At 37.7% G+C, this 20,878-nt stretch overlaps 1 protein-coding gene across 1 annotated transcript in view; it reads left to right on the forward strand.

Moving 5' to 3' along the window:
• The window catches only part of ppp1r14bb (protein phosphatase 1, regulatory (inhibitor) subunit 14Bb), a 31,913-nt gene extending 13,087 nt beyond the window's left edge, over positions 1-18,826 (forward strand). The window contains exons 2-4 of the mRNA XM_038274771.1: positions 18,107-18,190; positions 18,274-18,306; positions 18,397-18,826. Coding sequence (XP_038130699.1) covers positions 18,107-18,190; positions 18,274-18,306; positions 18,397-18,465 — 186 coding nt within the window. The 3' untranslated portion in view covers positions 18,466-18,826. The remainder of the gene's footprint in view (positions 1-18,106; positions 18,191-18,273; positions 18,307-18,396) is intronic.
• Positions 18,827-20,878: the final 2,052 nt, after the last annotated feature.

Below are 20,878 nucleotides of genomic sequence, written 5' to 3' on the forward strand. Positions count from 1 at the left end.
GCACCAAATACCCTGTATAATCATTTTATGACCCCTTTAATATCTAAATGTTGTCCTTAAGGGCTGGTATCCTTCATGGTTTAGACTTTAATCTGCTTGGATCAAATAATGGTTCAGTATGAGGCCACCTTCAGAACGCGCCTGGAGGACTGGGGTTGGACAGGCGGGGTCTGGATCAAAGCATACTCCTGTACTAGAATAGCCTGATCAAAGTCTCAACCTATTGAAGTGAAAATCTGTGAAAATTGATTTTCTCCAGAGACAATCTCACAGTGATTCCCAAACGTCACAGTGTGTTCTTGCAATGGACATTTTGAAAAGTTTAAGGAGACAATAATGCTACTGTAATACTTTGTTGATTGGCATACAGCTTGGAGAATAAACAAATGAATTTTCCTTAATGTGGGACGATAACGATTTTTCTAGTGTATAAGTGTCCAGTAGGGGCATCTGCATCAGCCTTTTCTGATGCGGATTTGGAAGTGTCACATCAGAAGAGCTTGAATAAACAGCAAAGCTTGCAAAAAAAATCCCTCAAATTAGCAAAAAAAAAAAAAAGATTTCACCCTCGCTAGAGGCGTTTTGTGGGAAAAAAAAGGATTAAACAGGAGATGGAAAAACTTTTTTTTCAAATCAGCTCTGATGGAGCAAACTTTTACCTCACACGGCTGATCAGCTGTTTCTGCTGCCTGCGTATTCCTGGATGTTCCGTTTTTGCATGTAGAAATGGCTGAAAGCAACATTATCATTACTAGCTGAAATGTTAACGTGAAAACAATCCACCTGATAGCAACACATTTATTTAAACTTTCCTCCATTTCTGATCTGTGGTTATTGCAAGATTGCAGCCTCCCTGCTTATAACACCCATAAGTGACGACTTAATGTGGACGAGACATGATGTCAGTATGCTTTGTGGTGCTTGGGTAATAGAATAGCTTTAAAACAAATGGAAACACCTCCATTTTGCATTTCCTTTTCACTTAAAATTCCTATTTCAGTTGACCTGAGAAAGCCGGCTATTCATTTAATTTATTCTCCTAAGTATTGAATACCCATGTGTGTTACTTCAATCAATGATACAACTCTTTTTATTCTTGAACTCGTAGTTTTCCGGGCTCATTGTGCTTAATGATTGGTGGTTTACAGTTTCACACAGTTTGAAGTGTTTTCGGACTCCGCAATGAAGTTCTCTTTGTAATTGGTTAATTATTAATCAGTTTAAGATCATAAGTGCTGTTCTCTTTAGGCCTTGTGTAAGGGTTCCTGAGATCTTTGATGAGGCTTTTCAAAGAGAGTATAATGGTGATGGAGTGAGGTACGCAGGCATTTTTTATTACACTAAGTGGCTCCAGGGTGTTGTCTGTTAAGAAGTACTTAACTGTGACAGATGAGCGAGTCTTTGTTGCAGTGTATGCTGGGTTCTCAGTATACACTATATCTTTTGAATTTTCGGAGAACTATAAAGCTTTCAAGACATGTTTCTACAGCTGGCATCGGTAGGCGCTGAGGTCCGTAGTCGCAGATACACTGACTTCCATTGCAAGCAGTGTAAGCTGCACGCAGGTCGTTCGGGGTAACACCAATCCACTCAGGAGAGTATTTCAATCCCAGGAGGCACATCAGAGCCGACGTCAGTCGAGCTGTCAGCAGGCAGTAGTGGAGCTTTTCAGGTTATGGCTTTATTCAGTCGCTGACTTTGTTCTGCTTGTAGCGTTCTGAAAGCCAGTTTCATACTGCATGAAAGTGCTTTCTGAAAAGATTTCATGCATCATAATTAACAGCCATAAAAAAAGATGCACAAGACTCTCTAAGGTCAGGAAAACACGATGGTGTTTTTGGTCATGTTAAATGCTTGATATGCTTAAATGAAAATGCCCTGAGGCGTCTGTTTAGATCATCTCTAGCCTTCTCACACTTACCAGTTGGCCATGAGATCTGTTCCTGTTACTTTGGTAAAGCTATCCTCCCTTGGACCCTCTCTGAGGTATAAAGGGAGGTAGATTCATAGCCAAGTTGTAGTGTAGGTGTGAAGTGCAGGTCGGAGGAAGCATTGCATTCCTCTTATTGTTTAAACAAATTACTTACTGTTTTTTGATTGTTCTAATTTTTACATCTCACAATTAGACAGCTTGAGCCATCAGAAAACAGGGCTAATCTTTGCAGCCATGTTCTGAAACTGTTTTGTTTAAAAATGTTTAATAATTTCACAAAACATTAGAGGTATAAATACATACTATAGGAGTAGTAGTGTTTCAAAAGTCCAAACAATTGCTGGGAGGAAGAATCTATGTCAATGCTAATTTGTGCATTTTGGATGCAGCGGTCTGGCACGTTAAGGTTTTCAGGTAATTGAAAAATTCAAGTAAATAATAATAATTTCTTCCACCTTTCATGGTTGTTTATTTGTTCATCTTTTATTCAGAAAAGGTCTTTTTTTAAAAAAAAAAAACTTCATAATCTCAGGATAATCTAACCGACTAATGCTTTGTTTTATATTTAGCCGATCAGAGATATCTTAAGTGATTAGGAGGTCAGAGTGTTGATAGTTGATCTGTTTGAACAAATATGTTCCAAATCCTTTGGGATTATATCCCAGCAATAATGGATAAAAGGTTTAAAACAACATTAGGACATTTTTGTAGTAACAGTGGATTACCAACTAATAGTAATAACACTAAACACAAGCAGGACCGACTCCCTCAACCTGTCCTGGCAAACACTCCGAATTAAATAAAGCAGTGTTTTTAGAGAACGATGAGGCTTAATCAAAAGGTTAAGCTTCTTTTTTTTGTTTGTAGTTCTTGCCAAGAGTGACATAATGCTAATCTGTAGTAATCCTGGTGTGTATGCAGTCGTACTCTAATCGGTAGGTAATCTCTTCTTTCCGTATAGTTCTGTTGGCATTGTCTCTTCTAGTCTGGAAGGTGGAGATGTGTCCACACACCCTTATGTCTTCATCCTCTGTCTTTTGTCTTTGTTTTAGTTAGTTATAAATTGTTTGCTTCCCCTTCACTCGTCTGCTGGACTCACTCAGGAGGTAATTGAAGGTGAAGGTGTCTGGTTCACCTTTTCCATCAGAGGGATTTTGTAACAGAAGCGAACTGATAAGAGAGGGAGAGACGGATAATCTGTGTGATGTGATGCTTATCTAACCTACACTGCATTCAGAAGGTGAAAGTTTCTATTTTTTGCGTGTACTAGACAAATCGGACATTTTGAAAAAAGTGTTGGGAATGTTTGGAAGGAAAATATCAATGTCCACCATCCTGAACATACCATCCTTATCATGTAACCAGGGGAAGTGCAGCATCGTATTGCTTAGATAGAGCCATATGAAGCAAAAAAAAAAATTCCCATCCTGAATAGTCAAAAAAAAAAAAACAAGAGGTAAAGAATTTGGGACCTGGGTTGGAGATCAACAAGCTGTTTCTTTGTCCTCTTTGTGCTGGACTCTATGTTCCAGTAACATTTCCTTATAAAAGTGGTAGAAAGAGTGGGTGGGTAGCTCTGTGGACATGCATCTGTCCCTCTTCTGGACTTTCGCTGCTTAATATGAGTCCAGTTTCAGTTATTGGCACACCGTCACGCTAACATACCGACAAAGCTCAACTGGAATGATTCAAAGCATTTTCGTGTGCTAAATTGTCCCAGTCAAAGTCCAGGCCTGAATCAAACAGAGAATCTGTAGAACAAATTGAAAATTATCTTTTTTTTTGTTATTTTTTTCTTTTTAAAAATTCAGTCTCTGGATATCCCAAAGTTTGTAGTTGGTCTATAAACCCTGAACAATTAAAATACATACACTGTAGTTTGTGCATCTGTATGTTTTTTTTTTAATGAAAGCTGTATTATTAAGCTGCTTTCTTTATTATTTACATTATAAAAGCACACAATTTAAAAAGTAAAACATTTAAAAAGAAAGCTTGATCTTTTTCCAGTCTTTATGGAGCGCTAGTTTACAATCCAGCATTTGCTTGTTAAACCTTGTTCAAACTTTTATTTTCCTACGATTTCAAGTCAGATCTGTTGCCACTGTTGATACGACTCTGCATGGTAAATGGCACAGTCAACTCAAAGCAGATTGATTCCTGAGGCCATAATGAATGATAATCAATAATGCAGCTGGCAAAGCGTTGTTCAAGACGTCAACAAAAGGATGTGACACATCGTGTCTCATGGCAAGAAGGGATCTCTGCTCAGTTAAAGCTGAAGGGTATCTGCATGTGTCTGCAGATAGGTGTGTTGCTATCACAGGAAGCTATGCAAAGACTCATATCAGTTCCTATACTCTACATGTGGAAATGCAAATACTCTTTAAGATCTGATAGTAGAGTGGAATCTGCATTGTCTGCAGTTTGAATATAACTCTCCCATTGTTATTTTGTCGCGCTCAGATCCCATTATATCCTTCTGTTAAGGAAGTTGTATCAAAGCTGCTCGGTTCTTAGTCACGTTACAATGTTTACCTTAGTATGAACATTTATTGGAAAAGTTTTCTGATTACTTATTGCACTATCTGAGCCCCGCCTACTAGATGACATTTAAATCTTTATCATGGAAGCAGATACTGCAGGGACTTATAAGCTGCTGAGGAAGTGAGCTGTTTATAAGAAGTTGGAGTAAGCCAAGCAGGGTGTATTGCTTGGAGGTAATTTGTCGTAGGATATTATAATTAAAGGGCCAGAAATGTTGAGATGGTTAGACTTCATATCCAGTTGGATAGACATTCACTACCCTTAAAAATAAGAGTGATATTTTAATTTCAATATTCAATAACAGTATTGCAAACAAATTCTGAACTGATCTAGGCTGTAAGCATGGGATATTATTCTAGAAAGAGGCCGGTAGAGCCTGATTTCAAAGATGGGACCAAGGCAGGGACAACAGGTATAGCAGAAACGGGTCAGAACCAGTCCCATAACTATGGATGTCACACAAAGATGCCTTTTTTTTAAAAAGAAAAGCCCCTAGAGCAGCCAACGTTTTATGATTCTAAAGCTGTTCTCAGCTTATATAGGACAAAATGAAGGGTGTTTATAAAACAGCTCCATTGCTGCCATCTTGACTCTCTTGCATTATAGGTAATTCTACAGACATATGATAACCTCCTGCCTTCCACAGTTGGTTTGGTTTAGTACGTTTTAGCCGGAGAGTCAAAGCCTGCCCAGACTGACAGACTCAACAAGGCTTCACTCGAATTTTGCCCTTTTTTCAGGTCTAAAAATGGGCTTGTGACCTATGTCCTAAAGCTCAAGGAGAGTTTTTGGGGCACTGTGGTGATAAAGTAGTGAGTATTGAGGACAGTGTTAATTAATCACAGTCCATGTTGTCATCACTCTTCTGTTTTTCTTATATATTGCTGCGCTACTAAAGATCTATCTTGGAGCATGAAATAACAAACATAATTGGTTTCAGTAGCTCTGAGCTTTATGATAATCAAATATTGGGAATTAGGCAATAATCTCTGTTTGGTGTAACCCTAATATTCTTCTGTTCGTCTAATATATTGATATAAACCACAGTGCTGTTCGTGCACATTTTTGTAAGCTAATACACAACAGCAGGAAAGCCTGGCAGCGGTGCTCTGTTGCCAAAGCAGTAGCGGTTTACCTAGGGCTGGTTGTTGCCTCCCAGAGGGGAGCAGCAGGGCATCTTTGCAGAGAAGCTGCTGCACGGAGCGTACAGAAACCAGCAGCCTGTTCAGCAAACCCAAACACGGTGATGTGTGAATCATTCAGCTGTACACAGATCAGACATGGTTATGGTGCAGCTTGTGGGCAGGTCAGGCTTTGGGTTATAGATCTTTTTTTATAGGAGTCTTTGTGCAAAATGATTTACTTACACTGCTGAATGGATGGTACTAAAATTATATGTCTGAGAGGGAGTTTTGACAAAATACAACAATATTTATCTGTTTCATTTAAAACTTTACCCAGATTACTTGGAGCCAGCTTGGCTTAATGACCTCTGGCTCAGAAATGAAACTATAGGCTCGTCCTACTCTGAACCTCAAAGCTGCTTTGAGGAACAGAAACAGAACAGGAACAGAAATTGCTTTAAGAGTACTGTAGCTACGGCCAAGAACACAAACCAACAGCAGCGAAGCCTGCAAGGCCTACCAGGCAAAGAGTAGAAGCTAAAAGAGGAGAAAATATAGACTAAAAACAAAGGCAGAAAACTCCAAACCTAAACTAGGAAGGATGACCCAGTTTCAGTTCGAAGAAGTCTTTAGAAAAAAAAAGTGAGAAAATCCTGTTCAACCTCAATAAGAACCAATTCACCAGTGACCTGAATGTGTTTCATCGTGGATTTGATTTCAGAAATGACATTGTTCAGTCTCTCACCTGAAACCTACCTTCTTTGCTTCCAATCTATCCCTCCAAGGCAAGTCCTGCAGGACTTAAGCTAAAAGGGTAGCTGTAAAAACATGAAAAAATGATCTCAGAGCTACTTTTCACTAACATTTGCGACAAACTAGAAATTTGTTTCTTTTTTTCAGTAACGTTCTTCATACCAGCAAATATTTATTCAATACCTAACCTGCTAACTTTTCTCAAATCTTTGCTAGATGAAATCCAGTTTGCAGAAGGAGGAAAGTGGTCTGTTTGTGTTCTGAGCTTTCTTCTTTAATAGCATGATTTAATGAAACATTTTTAGTCCAATCAGCCGTTTTATTGTGATTACTTATGTGTGTATATAAACAACACTATCCAATTACTTTTTGCTATTTAATCTGAATGTATTTCATTCTCTCCTGAATTTTGTGCATGAAAATATCGCTAGTGTGGTTTTTATTTCCTGTTTTTTTTAACTTATATATACTTAACTTATATATACATATTTTAACTACTTATATACTTTAGCTGTTTATTTCTTGTTCATTTAACGGACAACAAACACGTCATTTTGTTTAAGGTCTGCGAGTCCAAAGAAATTAGGACTGACTAAATGAAGGAAATGCTATTTTCCAGGTTCTGCTCCTGCTCTAAGCTGGTTATAGACGCCTCTCTGGTTCATCTGTCCGGCCTTCTGCTCTTTCTTTCTGTTTTATATGATTTGAAACAGGACATCATAGTCTTCCTGTGAGGAAGTACATCCAAATGATTAGACAGCCAGGAAAGATGAAGATTAGCACAAACCAGTGGTCCACCCTAAACACAAGATGGTCGCCTGGATTAAGTATATTGCTTTGGCTATTGATCACTCTGATGTGTGGCTGAGGGCTCTGTTTGATGCCAGCCTCCACTTAGATTAATTATCTACACACAGAAGCATTGGAATGTGACTAATGTGGCTCAGTCACGTCTGCCCTCTTTAGGTGTTTAGGATATGCAGCCAAACACAACATCACCCACCCCTCTGTTATCTTCCAAGGTCCTGTTCCTAGACAGGAAGTAGCTGCTCATGCTTTAACCGCGCCAAAGGGCATAACATTAAAGCTTTCATTTCTGCTTGTAGAGAGAGGAACCTTAAAGAGAAGCAAACAGGAATGGAGTTATTAATGTTAAGTCTGCAGATTCCTGATGAAGTGTATATGTGACAGAAAGAGATATGAGAGATGGAAAGCAGCAGGCGTTGACTGACACAATGCGTCTCTAATCCCTGTACCCCTGTTGACCTCCCTGTGACTCCATCTATTTATCTTCCCCCTCTCATGAGCACTTTGGTGCCTGCAGCAAGGTGGCCCTTATGCTAAGAGCTACAGTTTCAAGGGGGAATCTGAACAGCAAGGTCACTAATGTCAGCTAATGATGAACCAAAATGGAGGAGAAAATCATCTGGAAGAGGAATAGTTCTGGAGTTTTTCTACTCTTTTCTTTCTGTTTCTAATTGATTATATGACTACGAAACAAATGACCATAGAAGCAGTTGGTGTTTAATCAAATACACCCTAATAATGTTTCAGGCAATATGAAGATCTATCAATGTTTATAAGGCTTCTGCCTCTGTTGATCTGTCCATTTAACTGGTAGAGTTGTTCTTTGTGGGCATTTGTTTGATTGAATTTCTGAAAAATAATAAATATTCAAAGTCCTTGTTAGTCATTTGAACCATTGTAAAGATTAAATCAAAGAAATTTAAGTAACTGTTTTCTCTTTTCCACTCAAGAGCCTTTGGCTTTTTTAAAGCTGAGGTTGGCTTTTCATACACATTTTCAAGGGTAAAATCACCAGCAGTGGCAACAAGCAATGGAGGTCAGTGCACAAATGGTTATTATATGTTATGTTTATTATGAAATGTCTATTTAAAGATTTTTCTTAAGAGAGAAAGTACACCTCAATACTTAATCTGTGTCGTCAATTTGTCAAGAAACAGCATACTTTTAAATCTGTGTCAAAGCGTTGGAGCTGCGGTTCTTCAGGGCAGCGCAGTGTGATCTCCAGTTAACCATAGCTGTAACATTGGTCCCCTTGATTAAAAAGTGATTTAAAGAGGTTTTTTTAATCATGATTTCTTCTTTTTTAATTTCTTTTCTTTACATTTTGATATTAGAGCACCTTCAAAAGTTTCATTTCCAGCTGTACTCCTATAACAAGAGCCCAGGCAACATTATACAGTTTGTTGGAAGCAATCCTTGGAAAATGAGGCACATATTTCAAAACTGAGGCAAAATGAAAACAAAGTTGACAGTTTAAAGTGTCACTATCTTTGTTAGGATTACACAAAGAGCAGGCTTAAAAATTACACCATCTGTGATTGCACAGATATTCTGACCTTTGCCAATCAGCTGGTTTCAAGAGAATAAAAAGCTGGAACACAAAAAAATAACCTCAAAAAGCTAATTAAGAGGTTTAGTTTAGTATAATAACATGGTAAATCTAATATATCACCAGCACAAACAGAAATGCTTTTAATCAAAAATGTTGTTAAAGTAAGTCCCCACATTTTTTATATCATGCAGAAGTCCTAGAATTGAATAAAAATATAGAAACTGGCAAAAAAACGACAACAATCATTACTGAAAAAAATGGGCAGGAATGTTGGAACATTGGTTAATATGTACAGATTTCTAATAACAGAGAGAATATAATCTAACATGGCCTTTCTGCAAAAAAGCAACATACCGGTATGCTGTCATTTATAATTCTGAGTCAACTCAAAACGAGCCATAAACAATAACCTTTAGATCAAAGCTACAGCAACATTTGGTATCAAACGTATATTTTCCAAATGTTTTTGGTCACCATTTGCATTCATCTAATTTGACAACAGGAACAAATATTGGAAAGAGAAGGGGAAGATGTGTGGAAAATGTGTCCGTGTTGATGAGAAAATATAAAGATAGTTTGAAAAGCCTCTAACAGAAATCTAGTCGGCTAATAAGCAAATTAAAGGATTAATCTTTCAATCTTCCCCACCTTTTTTTTTTTGCTTATCACTCTGTTTTTATTGCAGATCTTTCCTCAATCAGCTGACACCCATGCCTATACATGTTTTCACTGCAGGAGGTTGGAAATCTGTCGACTGGTCTTTTTTTGGTGCTTTTTTCAGGCTCAGCTGGTATTCTGTGCAAACACAGTTTACCCTTTAGCCTGTACATTCTTTGCCTTTCACAATTTCATTTAAAAAGATTTCATAATCATCACAAGCAGCTCACTGGTTGCAAAACTATTGTCAAATAAGAATAAGAAAGGACACATGATTGGCTGCTGCCTGTTTGTGCATGTTTATCCATCCACACATAATATGTACCTGCTTTGTTGTACCAAGGTAAACGGCTCTGGGTTGTTGAAATATGCCGGTTTTAAATTAAAAATCCTCTGCTTCTGGATTTCCTTTTTGTACTTTTAGACTAAGTCATTGTTCAATGTGCAAATTTCCACACTAAGTAGTTCAGGTAAAATCTGATGGTCCTTTATCTCCTCAGTTCTGCCTGTTTTAGCCATTTCCTATCTTTGCTTCCATCTTGGTTTCATTCGTTCATGCTGATCCCTGTATCTCACTCAGCCAAAGCACTGTTTGTGTATTTTGTCTCACAGCGGGCATTTAGCCATCCTGTAGTTGCTTATGGTAGTTATTTTTATCCTAGTTTATCACTGAGGCAGCAGAAAAAAGTAAAGTGGTCGTTCATCTTCATTAATGCAGATCTTCTTTAACCTGAATCTGCTTTTAACAACATAGATACACAAACAACAGTTTCCTTCTGTGTTGACACACAATGATCCTATCGAATTAATCAGAAACAGGAAGTGTAGTCCTTTGTAGGCGGCCATATCTGACCTACTTAAAGACCTGCTCTCTATAAGAAGCATGTCCGATAGATAAGAGGCCGCATTTAATGCTGGATGTGCAAAACTTATCAGCAGATCCGACTGTCAAAGATCTGATTTTTTTGGCTAATTTTAGTCCAGGCATTGTGTTTCTTATGTTGTTTCGGGAGATTTGTGTATTACGCAAAATTGCGATTTTGCAATATTCATGTTTTAAAACAACAGTAAGGAATTCTGTTGTATTTTCGTCTAGATAAGATATCCCTACATATATATATATATATATATATATATATATATATATATATATATATATATATATATATATATATATATATATACGGTATATATATATATATATATATACGGTATATATATATATATATATATACGGTATATATATATATATATATATATATTTCATTTGTGGTTTATTGTAAAAATATACTTACATTTGTGCTTTTCAACAGCGGGGCGGTTTTTTTCTTTCACTGAACGAGTTCTGGTCACTTTGTTTCGAAGTCAGCTCCTGACCTCACTCGGTCTGAATAGATCCCCCTAGCTCTTAAAATTATTGGGACACACTAAACTTACACGTGAACTCGCAAAACCAAGTGCTAGGCTCCAAAATGAGTGCAAGTGAGAGGAATGGGACTGGGCCTATATTTTGCTGAAGAAGGTAAAATTTGGTATTAAATTGACTCGGTGAAGATCTTTAGTTTACTTCTGAATAAAACTCGCTCATTTCAGTTGAGCAGGAAAAACGACGCCTTCATCGCCTACATAAGCGAAATTGTTTGACTTTTATGGCTTAATACTTTTGGATGATCAAGATGTGCGCTCATGCAGTTATTAAAAGATGATTAACTTAATAGTCCTGCAGATCAAGTGTTATCCTGATTGCAGCCGCATTGCATTTTAAAGCTTACCAACTTTATATGTTAATGCCCACTGATGGAATTTGGAAATTTAATCCAGAAGAGAAAATGCAAATCATTTAATTTGCATAAAGATGAGGTGACATCAATTTGCGGGTATTGCGAAGTTGCCTTGAAAACCCCAAAATGCTGGGCTTTAAAGTTCTTAAAGTTAAAATTATTTTCAATGGGGCTCCAGAGAAAATTGACTGTAGTTTTCTCCAGCTGCATGGATGGCTCCTATACTTCCCTCCGTCCATTTCTTTTCTGTGTCCTTTTCAAAAAGACACAAACAATCTCAGCCTTTTGATTAAAATGACTTAAAATGACTACTGCAAAAATGTTTTGTATTTTCCTTGAAGCTGACTTTGTGGTGCTGTTGTCACACATTTCAGGAGTGCAGAGGTTTACAAGAAGGGCACAAAAACGCCGCTCTGGTTATGCCTAATAATGTCTCTTTAAGACATCTTGTATTTAATCAGTTTTAATTACTGAATATTAAAAAAAAAAGAAAAACTAGCTGTAAAATGTTTTTCCACTTTTTATATCCTTTGGTTTTCCTCTCCATTAAATCATGTACATGTCAGTCTTTAGTCTGCATGCACCAAATTAAATCCCAGTCAGACATTTCCGTCTGGGTGGTTTGCAGTTTCTGTCTTTAACTACTTGTAAAACAATGAAGTGTTTCTGGTATCTGATGTGGTTTTATGTTGAGGGATGAATAAGTTCAGTAATTTTAGCAACAGTTGATGTGTGCAGAAACTATTCAGCTGCTAAATTTAAACCTTGTTTATTTAGAAATCTGGAGCACAAGTGTATAGTGTTGTAATGGAAAGTCAGCTTTTTAAACTTCACTATTTCTTTAACTAAGTCATACAGAAAGTGGTATTTCACCTGATGCATGTATCTCGTACAACATGTATGTTGGAATGCCCCCTCTAGAAAGCAAACACCTGCAGTTAGGGATGCACGATATTGGGATTTTGGCCGATATCCGATATGCCGATATTTTTAAAACTCATGTAGCCGATAACCGATATCGATACCGATGTTAAAGCTGGACAAAAATAAGTAGTCATTGAAAATAGCAGTTTTGTTATCCATTTCTGACACTTTGAAAAATAATATACTCAATTATATTTTCATATGCTGATATCAAATTGATTTTTAAAAACGCGGTATCGATCTATTTTACTTTCAAAATCTCGTGAAATTTCATCGTTCTGTTACAAACTGTCGTGATATTTTGCAAATTCTTGTGAGATTTTGTTAGTAAAATAGATCGATACCGCGTCAATATATCAACATATAAAAATATGGCAAAATTTCGTGAATTTTCGGGGGATTTCGTAGCATAACGATGACATATAGCAATATTTCATTAGTAAAAGAGATTGATATGGTGTTTTTAAATGGCAATATATCAGCATATGAAGATATTGGGATATTTTAATGTATCAATATTTTTTCCCTCGTCTTTAGAAGTTTTTAAGTCTGTAAAAAAGAAGTTTTTGAGGAAGAAGAAGAAGTAGTTTTTTTTTTTCTTTTTTTTTAGACTTTAGAAACTCAGAAGCTGATCAAATATCGGGTTAAATATCGGTGGGGTGGCCGATGTCCGATAGGGGGCCGATTATATCGTGCATCCCTACCTGCAGTGGCTCAACTGTAAATAAACAATAACTTTCTGAGAGTTTAGAGGAAGTTGCTCTTCTAGCATCTAATCTGAACAAGGCAGCAAACTAACGCTAATGTCTAACTTATAAAGAATAATGTTTTGGTCCATTAGAGGTCTGGACGTTGTTCAGCCTTCAGAAGTGATGTGATATGGTGACGATAAAGGCAAGTGTTTTTCTCCAGGATTGGAACAAACCAACTATGTTTCATTAGTTAATAGCCGCTTCGTTCTAAAGGCATTATGTCATCATATATTTGCCTATAGGGGACTTTGAACGGGTTAAAAAAACAGGATATAGGACCTTTAAGATCTCTATTGATGGTCAGGAAAAGGCTCATAAATCATGTGCTACCTTGAGTAAAAAGGATCCTTTACTGTGAATTGAGATGAATTTCTAACTCAAACAGGTATTTAAGCTTCTGGGGTTCCCAATATTACTCAAAAAAACAAAAAACAAAGTTGTTGAAATAATCAAGAAGCAGTCTAAAAAAGCTGAAATCATTGTATCTTTAGATGGTAGTGACCTTTAAACTCTGACTATGTGCAGTTAAACTGTTAAATAAACAAAGTATATGTAACATCCAGAAATGTTTCCATGCAGCTTTTACTGCTCTGCAGTACATGATTATATCATAACTGTGTATTATATCTTGAAGATGCTCTGATCTACACACACAGAGCATTCAGAGACCACTCCACCATACTGTCACATGTGAGCCTTGCTCTGTGGCACAGGAAGCCTCCAGATGAGCGGCGGGGCCGTCTGGTGCCCTATCTCCATGTGTCCTGCCTCTGTGTGAATCATATTTGCAAGCTTGTCAGGAAGAACGTAATTTAATTTAAAGGCCACAATGATACAGCTGGGCAGTGGGCCAGGATGCTGTGTGTTCCTCAGGTGATGCTCCTCATTTACATCCAGTAGAGGCTTTTGGCTACACGCTGGGCTTTTATTTCTTTGATGAAAAGAAAACAGCGGTAAGTACCACTATGTTATAAGTACATTAGTCTGAACTGCCTCCTTCAGGGAGGTGAGATACCTTCAAATGGCAGATCCCGGTTAGGATCAAGGCCTCTGTTCTGTTAGAAGATTTAACCAAGGTACGTTTTAGGACTGCATTTACAGCGATCTATGTCAAGCTTCCTAGTCTTTTGCGATGGGCTGGCAGAGAGAAATTAAAACATGCAAATCTGAGAAAAAAGGGCCACAGATGAGCAAAGAAAATCCGTATGGCTCTAAAAGGAAACGGAGAAGGTTTGGGTTTACTTATTCCTGCAGGTTTTAAATCCTGCTCAACTCTGGCGTTCACAGACTACAGCGACTCCGAAGCAAGGTTACAGTCACGCTGAGCCCAGATGATTTGAGGAATTAAACTGTAAGCTAATTAAAGCGCAGAAGAGTACTGCTGCAGGAACCCGAGTGAACAGAACCAGCAGAATCCTAATGCTGCCCAGCTGCATTCTAAAACTTTTCACTAAGTTCTCTGTTTGCATATTATTATTCCATATTATATTTAACAATATTCATATTTTGTTTAATTTTTCATAAGAACACAGCCTAAATAAGAATAATATATTGCATTTAGATACCAAAATGAGATTAGAACCTATGAAGTACTTTTGTTTTTATACAGCTATTGTCAGTATTGTCCTTAAATGCAATCATTTCCATGTATGAGTACTTAATCCTAATTGATATTTCTGGTTATAGCTTAATTTCCACCGAACTGAAAGTTTATAAAGTTCCTACTAATAAAATGTGTGTTTAATTAAAATAATCCAAAATCTGCCAGGATTTGGATAATTTTGCAAAGAGTAGCAGAGCAAAGCCTATAAAACTGATATAATTTAAACATCTAGATAGTTTTCAACCAACAAATGCACCAGTTAATAAAAGGTGTTGCTTCCAGTTTGCTGTCTGGATTTATGCCACAGTTTTAATAGTGAATAAAACAAATACACTCCTTTTAATGTAAGGGTTAGTAATGATTGTTTTTGCATCCTCTCTTTGTCCCATCAGCCATGTTCACTGGGACTAACATGTCATAGATGGGAGCTTTTCTGTTTCTTGGGGGATTGTTGAAAACGGATTCCCTAAATTCCCTAAAGCTTTTTCTGTTCAGCCAGTGTGTTTGTTTATTACTGAAGGAAACTTGCAATTTGCCTCAATATAGGTTAGTTGCAGTAAAAATGGAGCCCTTTAACTCAGTTTTGTCCTTTTTTTTTCCATATCTGGCTAAAGCGCTTCCTGTAAAATATTTCTTTCACATCTTTGTCTGCATCAAAGGTTAGTACCAGGATAAAAGGGAAATATAGTTTATTTTATGCTGGGAGTTCAGGATAAAGCTGATCTTTTCATCTTTTTTTGGATCTCTTTGATTGTCCTCCATCACACTGCTTTGCCTCAACTCCGTAGACCCTGCCAGTATCTTGCAGGCAGCTTTTATACCAGGCCACATCTGCAGACAACGGTGCATTCCCTCCTTCTAGACACCCAGTCAGTCAGACTGGAGGGTTGTTTTGGAAATCCTCCCTCATGATTCCCGGCTTTCTTTGTGTCTCCTCTCTGAAGCCTGTCTTCCGGCCTTTTTTTATCCCCGCAGCATGTCCTCGTCTCCTTCCCCTGCTCCTCCTCGCTCTTTCAGGGAGCTCCACTCAGCTACAGTCTCTTCTCCTTTGGCTCCTTAACCTCTTACCTTCCTTCCTCTCGGCATTCCCTTCCCCCTTCCCTCCACTGCTTAACACCGCCTGTTAAATCTCTGTCTAGTCGACAGCATTAAACGTCATGTTAAATATTTAACTAGCCTCACCATGACTTAAAAGATGGGATTATTTTCACAGATAAAAGGTAGCTCTTCATAACATAGCCGTTTGTTAGTTGTGGCTTGTTTTTTAACCACGTGGAGGCACATGGAGACCACGTGTTGGCAGATCCTTCTTTGTGTCCGACTTTAGCTTCAGTAGCCGAAGGGTTGGTGCATTATTCCAGTGTATTTTCTAACTCTGATGCTGTTTTACCATCTACTTTGATTCTTACATTCAGTCTGTTTGCAGTTCTTTGCTGACAGTAGGTCTATCTGTCACTTTCAGTCTCTATCACACACACCCAGGCTGTCCTGTGCAGGATTAAAAGCACACCATCTCAGACTTATTTAGCTCATTTTATAATTCATTAATCCCTACACTGAAAAAGCAGCGTGCACATTTTCACCAAAAAGGAATCTAAATCCAGACTGGCCTATTAATCTGACACTCGGCTGTGCAGACTCTGCATCCTGTCGACTGGTTGTGGATTTCGTATTTGCATGGTGGAGATAGGCGAGGGTTATGGGGTTGGTGGTGGGGGGGTTTAGTTGGGCAGGTGCAGAGACAGCTTGTGTGGGCAACTCCAACTGAGGGGGAGGACCGGAGCGACGGCGAGATTCCTGGAGAACAACATGAGCGTAGAGTAGCAATTGAGCTTAAAAGAGGAAGAAATGAGGGCTTGAATCAAAAAAAGTGTTTGCATTTGGGGATTTTTTGTGTTGTACTACTTTGAAAAATCACACTGAAGACTAATTATGACAATGAAACAAACACTGGAGTGACTGTTCTCCAGGTTCTTCACATTTCTGTTCATGTTTTGTGATTTATCCAAAATTATCTTCATTCGGACATTGATTGAAAAGCCGGTCAGAAGGTCTGGTACTGTGATAAACTGGTTCAGATTTTACTTGTCATTTTATGAACGTTAATCTGAGAAAACTCAGTGAAAGACCAAATGTTGGGTTTCTCAAGGCTACATTTTTAGCAGTTAGTTTTATTTGACCTCCACACAGAGCTGTGCATACTCATGATCCTAATGCCCTTGCAATGCTTAAACTCCTACGGAAATGCTTAAATGCAAAATGTGATCGGAAATTGTTTTTCAAGTGGTTTTATTTCAGGGGTTTCATATCTGTAAGATATTGGTCCAGCTATAGGACTGCCTGTAAAGCCCAAACTAGGTACTTATATTAGCGACTGATATGCTAAAGGTCGTTAAGAGTGCTAAAGAGAGAAATGTCCGTAGGTAATTTGTAATGTTATTTATAGTCATTTTCATCTGTAATATCACAATAAAATATATTTTTGTAACTGTTTCAAATCTCTAGAAGAAGACAAACAATTGCAAAAAATCAGATTTTATTACAGACTGTAGTTCTCCACATTACCAGTAGGTGGTGACATGTCCACATGAGGCTTCATGAACTGTGGGGATCGTTGAAGCAATTTGGCCAAATGGTTCAATGCCTCATGTCATCTCACCATCACTACTGAAAATCTTCTTATTTCTACCATCATGCTGTATGCTAGTTGCTTCTCTTTCTTTCCTTCTCTATGGAGCAATCCCACATTAAGTGTAACACTGCCACCTAAAGGACTGAAGTGAGAAATTTAGTCTCTACTGTACTCTTGTTAAATGTAATGTGACCAAAATTTATATCCTCTGCCGTTTCAAAATTGTGTTTTGTGAAATTGTAATATATTGCATAAGGAATGAATTGCCCATCCATTCAAATCTATCAATCTAGAGCTGATCAGACTCTCAGTTCTCACTGCAACATCAGTCGTATCACAATAGCTAAACGCTTGGTCCCTATATTTGCGGTATTCAGTGGCCCAATCACATCTTCCCTTTCCTCCATTCGTGCTCTGCATGTCAATAATACTTTTTAAAGGGTGAGATGCATTTTTAAAATTGTAACGTAAAAGTTGGACAGGAGGAAAAAGTTTAGATAGTTTCAGCATCTGACTTTAAAATCACTGTTCAGAGCTGATTAATCTGTTAAAGTAACACAGGCTAACAAGACTAATTAAAATGTAACTTTTTTTTATTAAGGCGAAAATACAGATTATATGGTTTTAAGATAAGGTGTTAAATCACATATAACTGTATATCCTTGTCTTTAAACTAGATGAGACTCCTTAGTTCTAATATTGTGTTGCTGGCAGATGGAACCATGAAATAATTACCTCCATAGCTTGTATCTAATATGCCACTTTGCAGTTTTAATACTGATGTTGCAGTTTTTTACGCATCACTTACGTGTTGTATAGTGGGATATTTTTTAAAAATTCCTAATTTCAGTCTGATAAGTCTGATACAAGTGATTAAACGTATACTTTTTCTCTTTGCAAACTCGCAATCACTAAGCTGGCCGTATTCTGGTTTCTTTGTGTCTCCCCTTTCTTTCTCAGAGGTGTGTGATGAGTGTCTGCTGCCCTCTAGTGTTTAAAGTGTACATTAATCAGAATGTTTCTACTATTTTGTCATTGCTCCAGGAGGAGGCCATCCCGGAGCTGGAAATCGATGTGGATGAACTGCTGGACATGCCCAGTGATGTTGAGCGTGCAGCCAGGGTCAAGGTGAGGAAAAAATCCAGAGTATAACAGTCATGGGGGATAAAAAGGGAATCGAGTTTACGTTCATTTATTTCATTATTTTACAGGACTTACTGGTTGACTGCTTTAAACCTACTGAGGTAAAGTAACTGGCTTCTATCCTCTGCTTTAGCTCCATTTACTTGGTATACAAGCACATTGTGAGTCCTGTTCTTCTTGTCTTCATGTAGGACTTCATCTCAGAGCTGCTTGACAAAATCAGAGGAATGCAGAAGCTCTCTACACCTCAGAAGAAATGATGGCATCCTTCCTTTCCCCCCACATTTTCCCGTCCTCTCCAGCCCTCACTGCCCTCATTGCCCCATTTATTTTTTATTTAATGTCTTCTTCCATTGAAGGTCATGATGTATTACAGCCTACCCTTGTTTCAGCTTATAGTTAAACCACTTTAATTTACCTCCAAGGATTTTGACTCTCTTCAGCAGAAATTAATAATTTGCGAGGTAACTTGTCTGTTATAATCCAACCTCTCTCCTTCCTCATTGTTTCCTCGCCTGCCGTTATTGGCGCTTCTCCTCCTAATCTTTCTCCTCTTCCTCCCACTTTCCCATCTGCCTGTGGAGGAACAGAGTCCCATAATTACTGTAAAAGCGGGGTTGCATGTAAAATACAGGCCCACCGCCACAAAAAACGGTGAAAACTGAGAATGGAGAAGGATACAGATGTAACAAATACTTCAGCCTCTACCAGCGAGATTATGTGAATATCTTAACTTGTTTATCTCCATTTAGAGATCTGTTTTGATTTCCTGTTTCTGTTTAAGGGCATGAGGATCATCACTTTACCTTAACATTTTTAGATCATCTCTGTGGGGCTCTATTTATGCCCCCTGAACACAGGCAGTGCTGCATTAAGACTTTTTCTGTGTCCCTAAGGGCATATATCATCATTTTTTTTACTACTTCCTTTGTGTCCAGGCTTATTGCTCACAGTAGCTGCATTCATTCTGCATTCATGATTAAAACTGATTTTTTTTTTTTTTAAGTGACTAGCGAAAAATTAATGCGGAGCAGCTAAATTATGCTTAACCACTGAACTCTGGTGTCAGGCCATAATACCATGAATACCGACCACTAAAGCAGAGTCAATCAGTCAAGGCTTGTACTGTCATTATAAACCATAAGGATTTTTTTTTTTTCTGGGAGACGTTTGTTAAAAATGCATATTAAATACACACACACAGTCAGTTAAAAACACTTCCAGAAAAAGACAAAGAACAAAAATCCTCAAAACAGACTTAAAAAGGTAAAAATTAGTTTGAATTATTATTTTTTTTTCCAGTAAGAAGACAGAAATCAAGGGAAATGTTTAAGGGTAGTAGAAACCTAACAAACCAGCACACTTCAGAGGATTTTAAAAGCTCCATGAGGAAGTCTTCCTATAATCTACTGCAGTGGGGAATCAGAAAAAGCTCCTACATCCTTAATGCAAACAAGTCATATTTTTATGTATATCATGAAAGCAAATAAAAGAATGAGTTTATGATTTAAAAACAAAAACTACCATGTAGGACACTGAAATTAGGGTGGCTTTTAGGGTAAAAGTTTCAGTTACTGCTCCGGTTCTGACTATTAATTTATCCAAGAGCTGTCCCACCTGGATGCTTCATTCGGTGAGTGTATAAATCTCAATTTTCATAATAATTTAGTCTTCTTTTGGGTTAGTTTACTGTGTCTTTGGCTATCAGAAAGTTAAGCTAATGCTATAAAGTTGCTTCCAGAAGGGGAATGATGAGGACTGAGATACTCAGACAGACATTTTCATAGCTGGTCAACTTTATATATACATACAGTATGAAAGTCACCCTGGTCTGCCTGTCGACTCCCTGCCTGAGCCATTCGTCTTAACCGTGGAATGAGCTGTCTTGTGTCTTCATTCCTATAGCTTTGGATTATGTATTTACTTTTAATCCAGATAATTATGGCTTCATAATCAAAGGGCAAAAATCTCTCTTTAACTGTGAGGGAAAAAATACCTGCTGCTTTTTTTTCCTTTTTTTTCTGGTGCCACCAAATAAGCGACCACACATTTTTTTCACATACGCCTTAATAAAGGTATTTTTTATTGTGAAAACTCTCCTTTTGTGATTACCGGTACCATAAGAGGTTTTCAGACTCTACGTCATCATCCATATATGGTAGTGCCTTCCTGTTTTAGTAAAGGGTCTTTTTTTAATATAAAATCCCATTTTAAAGGACAAGTTTTTATGTTGGTCAGGGTTTTTATAGGTTTTCTGGCTCTAACATGATGATATATGCCCTTTTGAAAAAAAACCTGCAGTGTGTCATTTCTGGTAGAAGAAAATCTGAACCTTTTGACCACAAAGCGTTGTGTAAATCTATCTTTAGTACAGCAAAGAGGAAACTTTGATGCCTGGAAATAGTGATTGAACATTTAGAAAGACTCACTGGTTAGCCGTTTGGCTGTAAGACCTGCTTTAGACCTTAAAATAAGCCGTTTTTGTATTTGAAGCTAGACCAGAACATTTTTTCCTTCTTCTTTTAGGCGTAAAGGGATGTTTTGTTCCTCAGCCTGCACATACACATGTATATCTGTGTTATTATTAGTGCATGTTGCTACATAATGTACAGCAACATCTGTCATAGTATGGAGTGTTTTTGGGCCTGTATATTCTGCTGTTGTGTAGGACAG

The sequence above is a fragment of the Cyprinodon tularosa genome, unplaced genomic scaffold, assembly GCF_016077235.1.
Source record: "Cyprinodon tularosa strain WSP-4 unplaced genomic scaffold, ASM1607723v1 ctg93, whole genome shotgun sequence".
Classification (NCBI taxonomy): Eukaryota; Metazoa; Chordata; class Actinopteri; order Cyprinodontiformes; family Cyprinodontidae; genus Cyprinodon; species Cyprinodon tularosa.